Source organism: Arvicola amphibius, chromosome 3, assembly GCF_903992535.2.
Source record: "Arvicola amphibius chromosome 3, mArvAmp1.2, whole genome shotgun sequence".
NCBI classification, from domain to species: Eukaryota; Metazoa; Chordata; class Mammalia; order Rodentia; family Cricetidae; genus Arvicola; species Arvicola amphibius.
The window spans coordinates 126,041,117-126,047,707 of record NC_052049.1 but is presented as its reverse complement, the minus strand read 5'-3'; the positions used below and the strand labels follow the sequence as shown (position 1 = coordinate 126,047,707).

The 6,591-nt window shown below is 49.1% G+C and overlaps 1 protein-coding gene across 1 annotated transcript; it reads right to left on the bottom strand.

Moving 5' to 3' along the window:
- Positions 1-546: 546 nt before the first annotated feature.
- On the bottom strand, positions 547-5,875 carry LOC119808952 (cytochrome P450 1A1). The gene is made up of 7 exons (XM_038321547.1): positions 5,794-5,875; positions 3,145-3,995; positions 2,543-2,669; positions 2,366-2,455; positions 2,148-2,271; positions 1,916-2,002; positions 547-1,772 (listed from the first exon to the last, which is right to left on the bottom strand). Exons 2-7 carry the CDS (start codon positions 3,979-3,981, stop codon positions 1,484-1,486), a joined length of 1,554 nt encoding a protein of 517 aa, XP_038177475.1. The 5' UTR covers positions 3,982-3,995; positions 5,794-5,875; the 3' UTR covers positions 547-1,483.
- Between the last annotated feature and the right edge of the window lie 716 nt (positions 5,876-6,591).

The window sequence follows — 6,591 nt, the reverse complement described above, 5'->3', positions numbered from 1 at the left end:
TGATATGCTTGTGGATCAGACCCTCCTACCAGCGTTAGGGGCTTCTGAAAGCAGACTTGTGTTTAGAGTTCAAGAGAATGCACTCTATCAATGTGTGACAAGCTAGAGAGGCAGGCACCACTAACAACCCGCCTGAGAGCAGTCCCTTCACGTCTCCATTGCCGATCCTCTCTTCCCCATGGGAAAACACAACATAAGATTGAACTCAAAGTGTGAATGTGGCTTAACTTCAGGTTGAAAACCTCTCCACATGGCTGGGCAGTGGAGTGGTGGTGCATGCCTTTATGGATCTCTGTGAGTTCAAAGCCAGCCTGATCTACAGAGCAAGTTCTAGGACAGCTAAAGTTACACAGAGAAATCCTGACAAAAGAAAGAAAGAAAGAAAGAAAGAAAGAAAGAAAGAAAGAAAGAAAGAAAGAAAGAAGGAAAGAAAATAACAACAACAACAAAAAATCCAACAACAACCCTTTCCATGTGTAATACTTCCAGGTAATATTTTATTTAGATCATGTAGGTATTTTCTATATATTTCTGGATACTGGAGTTGGGGTTTTCTATGTGGCATTAAGTGTATTGATCTAAAGCTCTTAAGATATGACTAATATAAATGCATAAGCAAAATACTGGCCAAAATAAAAAAAAAACTTATGTATAAACATTTCTTAAATGAACATTTTATACAGCAAAGAAGAGAGACCAAGAGCTGGTGTAGTGATCCATGACTGTATCCTAGCACTTGGTAGGTTGGTAAAACAGGAAAATAACAAACAAACAAACAAACAAACAAAAGAACCCCAAGGAATTCAAGGCCATCCTTGGCTACACAGTAAGTTTAAAGGCAGTGTGGGCTACATGAGACTCTGTCTCAAAAATCATCCCTTTGCTCTGGACCTGGTCCTACTGCCCAGAGAGTCTGTCCCTCTGTTCTTGGATCTTCCTAGATACAAGAGCCAGCATTTCTGAACAGGAATAGGGGTGTTGCAAGCACAGGGGTACCTTCTTTATTTCTATGTAGAATAAATAAAGGTGATCCCGATAGGCGGAGTCCTAGACCTATGTGGGAAGGTTGCTCAGCATTAGCGAATGACAAGCACACCTCTGTGGCAGTATTTTGAGCCATCTTCTCCATCTATTCTGGGTAGATCTCAATTGTCAAAGAAACCCAAAAGGTGCTGGCATGACCTGCTCAAAGCATTTTTCAAACAGGACAGCCACTCGAGAACCCAGAGAGCTCTTCGCAAGTTTTCCATGGACCTCCTTAACTTTTCAGGCCTCCTAGCTGATGCTGAACTTGGGGAGGCTCTGAAATTCCTGTGGGCCTCTGCTGTGCCCGCTGTCTGTGGTCAGTATATAGAGAAGTAACTCCAAAATATGAGGCAGTCATGATTCCCCAGAATTGGTGTTTCTGGCTGTAGTTAAATCCCTGGAACAAGCCCCCAATCTGGTGACCATATAAGGCAGTCTAAGGTTGGAGAAGCTGAGGTCAAGAAGACCGAATCTGCACTTGGAAGTGCTCGCAGCGGGCATGCTTTAAAGTCAGTCCATAGATAGGAGTCATGTCCACCTTCTCCCCCGGTGACACGCTGAATTCAATTTGCTGCAGCAAGATGGCCAGGAAGAGAAAGACCTCCCATCGGCCAATGGTCTCCCCAATGCACTTCCGCTTGCCCAATCCAAAGAGAATGACCTTCTCACTGAGGACCTTGTCCAAAGTGCCACTGGGGGTGAGAAACCTTTCAGGCCGGAAATTGTTTGGGTCACCCCACAGTTCCCTGTAAGCAGAGGGAGAGAGTTGAAGTAGATGTTAAGGGCTTATTAGCATCAATTAGGTCAATCTGCGAGAAGAAAAAGAGTCTGAAGCCCAGGAGAGGATGGAATCGCCCACCCAGGAGTTTCCACTGCCCTGTCAACTTACTGGTCATGGTTAATCTGCCACTGGCTCACAAAGACACAACGTCCCTTGGGGATATAGAAGCCACACAGACTTGTATCTCTCGTGGTGCTGGGGAAAGAGGAAGCTCAGTCAGGTTCAGGGTCACAGGAGAATCTATGCCTGTCTCTCCTGTCACGTCCCTCTCAGGAGCCTTAAATGGCTGTGCATATTAACTAAGGCCTCGTATCAAACACCATTAGCTCTGTGGCCTGACCTGTGGGGGATGGTGAAGGGAATGAAGGATGAATGTCGGAAAGTCTCCAGGATGAAGGCCTCCAGATAGGGCAGCTGAGGTCTGTCAGAAAGTCGGGGTCTCCGATTCCTGCCAATCACTGTGTCTACAGAGTACAGGGATTCAAGAGGATTAAGGGGTTGCCCAGACTTTATCAGGGTCCCCGCACATAGACTCCTTTGAATGGAACCACCACCTACCTAGCTCCTCCTGGATCTTTCTCTGTACCCTAGGGTTTGTCACCAGGTACATGAGGCTCCAAGAGATAGCAGTGGTGACTGTGTCAAACCCTGACCAGGACAGAACAGAGGGAGAAGTTAGGGATGTGGCAGCTTCGAGCACCTGAGCACAGAAATGATTCACTGAAGAGCACGTACCTGCTCCAAAGAGGTCAAAGACGACACTAATGACCTCATCTTCTGACAGCTGGACATTGGCATTCTCATCCAATTTTTTGTCCTGACAGTGCTCAATGAGGCTGTCTGTGATGTCCCGGATGTGGCCCTGGGAGGCAAAGGAGCACAAGGTGAGACATATCTCAAGTCTAGACCTACCTCTCCACCTAGGCCTGGTCCCTCCCTGTCATTAGCACCTTTGTGCAAGAGCTGACACTCTGAGGCTGCTGTGTCCTTTCCCTCTTCCAAGTCTCCTTCCTACTTCAGAGAACTGGTGGCCCCAATTCACGGGACCCTTGAGGCACAGAGCCTGACACTCCTAGTATTAGATGTTCTTAAATTTTTTTCTACTATGAGGCCAGGAGACAGGTTTTAACTTTTCCTGGTCCAGCAAGAACTGGCCCAGGGTTTCTCCTATTTGGTGGCTTTTGTCTGACAGATGCACAGAAGGATTAGCCAAGAAAAGTTCTAGTGCCCTGGTGAGAATGGAGCGCACTCTGCCGCTGGCTTCAAGCTTGCCTGCGACGTTCTGGCCCTGGACCTGACCTGCTTCCCACCACCACCTGCTCCTCCACAGCCTCTACCTTCTCAAATGTTCTGTAGTGCTCCTTGATTAACTTCTGCATGAAGCTGTAGAACTTATTATTCAGGTCCTTGAAGGCATCCAGGGAAGAGTTAGGTAGGTAGCGGAGGACAGGGATGAAGTCAGCTGGGAATCCAGAGGCAGTAACTTCCCCAAACTCATTGCTCAGATTGACTATGCTAAGCAGCTCTTGGTTATCATGGTCATAACGTCGACCAAAGCACATGGCACAGATGACATTGGCCACTGACACCACCAAATACCTATAAGGGTCGAAGTGGCCATCCTCCGCCATCAGCTTCTGGAACTTGATAATGAGGTATTCTGCCTCCTTGCTCACATGCTCCTCCAAGTAGCAAGAGGATGCAGAAGCTGGGTCTGAGGCTATGGAGAAACTCTTCAAGGCATTCTGGGCCAGGCGCCTCCGGGCAGCCCATACTGGTCCAGAGTCTGGGTTGAAAGTCAGGCTCTGCCCATTACTGATGAAATTAAAACTGTAGAGGTCTGGTCGGCCCTTGAAGTCATCTCCCTGCTTCACCAGGGCCTGCCGGATGGTGTCCAAACCACTCAGCACCACCACAGGCGTGGAGCCAATGCGGATCTGCAGCACGTCCCCATACTGCTTGCTCAGCGTGGCCAGGGACAGATGTGGGTTCTTCCCCAGGGTCAGTATGTGCCCAATGATGGGCCAGCCCCAGGGTCCAGGTGGAGTCTTCAGGCCTTTAGGGATGTTGGTCCTTGTGGCTCTGACCACCCAGAATCCAAGGCAGAAGGTGGTGATGGCCAGGAGCAGCTCTGTGGCTGACAGGAAGGTTAGAAGTCCATATAGGGAAGCCATGATCTAGGTGGCTGCTGAGAGGAGAGGCAAGAAAAGAAAAGACAGACCATCAGACTGAGGGTGAGGGACGGATTTCCTAAAGCGTCACCATGCTGGTCAAGGAAAGGAGAAGCCTGTCACTGGGTATGGAGGGAGACAGAGATTGTTTGTTGAGCTGCCACTATGTGCCAACAATTCCTCAATAGTTTTTCCCCACACACAGAAAGGCTGGGGTCTTGTGGACTGTCCAGCTCCCTTATCACAGTAGCCTCCCTTAGAAAATAAAAAAAAAAAATTGTGTTCTCAGGTCTCTCTGTTCATCCCAGGATCTAAAGAATTCCACTTAACCCTGGTAGAAGACAGGGATGTAAGGGGACAGAAAATAGGTGCCCAAGCCACATTTCTCTCGGCTCTAGTCCTCTGAGTAAACTGACCTACACTTTAAAAGCAGCTAGATGGAGTATGGAGTAACAGTAATCCGGGATGGGCTTTTTGTTGTGCTCAATTCTCATGAGTGAATAGCCTGGGCTTCCCCCACTTCTGCAGGCATAAGAATGCAGAAAATAAATGGGAGAGTCCCACCAGGCTAGGGTTATAAGAAAACTATAGACTGGAGTCAGAAAAACCAAGAATGCATCTAAACTTAACAAAAACTAAGAGGACACTTTTCTTTAGCCTTGTTCTAGAAAAGGTATGAAAATTTACAGACTGCCCTAAGGCTGTGCCCAGCCAGGAGAGTCGCTCTACAGTGCAGGTCAGTCTGGTAGTTTGGAGCAGTCCCTTTACCTTTCAGGCTTCAGTTACATATGGAGAGAGGTAAGACAAGATTGCCCATGTCAGCCGGGAGGTGGTGGTGCTGGCTTTTTAATCCCAGCACTCAGGAGGCAGAGGCAGGTGGATCTGTGAGTTCAGGGCCAGTCTGGTCTACAGAGTGGGTTCCAGACCAGCTAGAACTTAACAGAGAAACTCTGTTTTGAAAAACAAACAAACAAACAAACAAACAAATAACAGATCACCCAATTCAGAGGGTACAGATGCTAGGAAAAGAAGATCTGAATCACATAAGATAAGAAGATGTACAGTTCCTACCCTAAACACTACAGCCACCTTGAAGTGAGGGTCTTCCTGGAGAAGCTGACTGACAAAGCACACTAGAGGCTCAATTCCTTCAGAGCAGTTGGGATACTGCCAGCCTGGTATGCAATAATTCCTCCTTCTACAGAGTTGGTATCCCCTTTGTAAGATGGAAGAGCCAGGGGAAATACAACTCTTGTTTCCACCAGCTAGTAATCTATCAAGATGGCTGTATCCCAGCAAGGATGGAAGAGTCAGTCAGTGGGACAGGGACCCCCTGAGCTGTGGGTGGTTCCAAGGCTCCTGCTGAGGACAGTCAGAACTCAGCTCTGCCATGCTAGTCTTTAGGAAGGTGGAGGCTATCAGGGGTAGTTTTTAAGTAAGACGGAGTGCACAGTTAGGAAAAGTTCAATGCACCTCCTCTATCCACCCTACCCACCAGAGAGAGCCCTCTACTCTATTGGCAGTCCTGAGGAAGGGGTTACATTTTCAGGAATGGGGAAGCCCCGGTGATCAGTGAGGCAGTAGGAGTTGACCTGAAAGTGTACGGTATCTCATTTCCATCTAAAGATCTGACACTAGCTACTGGACCTTAGGCAAATCCTTTTAGTTCTCTAGCCTCAGTTTCTCCCCTAAGGAATTTGCCTGGTCACAATAAAGAATCTTAGTGTTCCATCTTGGAGGGGTTACCCAGCACCCCATCATCCAGACTTCCTTTTCTTGGGAAGGAGGGGCAAGCCAGGAGCCTCCAGTACTCACCCTCGTCTGTGAGGAGGAGCTGAACCCACGAGTGCTCTCTGGGGATCCCAAGGAGGATCAGGGAAGGCTCCAAGGAACTACCACCTTCAGGGTCAGGGTGAAGGCACCACCACCTTTATAGGACTGTCTGTGGCCACGCCCTCTTCCCTGGAGCCCAGTGGTGGGTCAGAGGGAGGGGCAGCCTTAGGGAATGCTCTAGGCAGGAGGGGGAGGGGATGAGAGAGGCAAGACATCCTTATGGGCTACCTGATGTAGGCGCTGGCATGTAAAAAAGTAAAGGCTGGGGTCACCCCACTTTCAAGGTTCTCTATAGACAGCACAGAATCCTGCTAGGTAGGGGTTTGAGGGGAAATCCTGGGGAACCTAATAAGCGAATATGGGGGAGGGGGGCTGCATCTCGGGTCACGGGGATTCCTTTTCACTCTTTTTGTGCCCGGAAAACAATGGGTGTGTAAGATTCTCTCGCCCACTTTAAGCCAATGGGTGCCAGGAAAGGCTGGTGGAGGGAGAGCAGCTGGGTGGTGACTTGGTGTCTTTCCTTCCCTGGTTCCAGGCTCGCGTGAGAAGCGCAACGACCCCAGCCCCGAGGTCACGTACAGGAAGGCGAGTGGCGCCATTGTATGACTATGTTCCCCACAGATTGAGTACTGGCCGAAGTTCGTGCTGCTTGATCTAGGGGTGGGGATGGGTGGCGGGCATGCAGATCGCTCCTCTAGGGTCAACTTAGGCAAGCTACAAGCCTGGCCGACCCCTCTGTGCTCCCGGGGCTTGCTAGTGTTTTGCATACAGAAACCGACC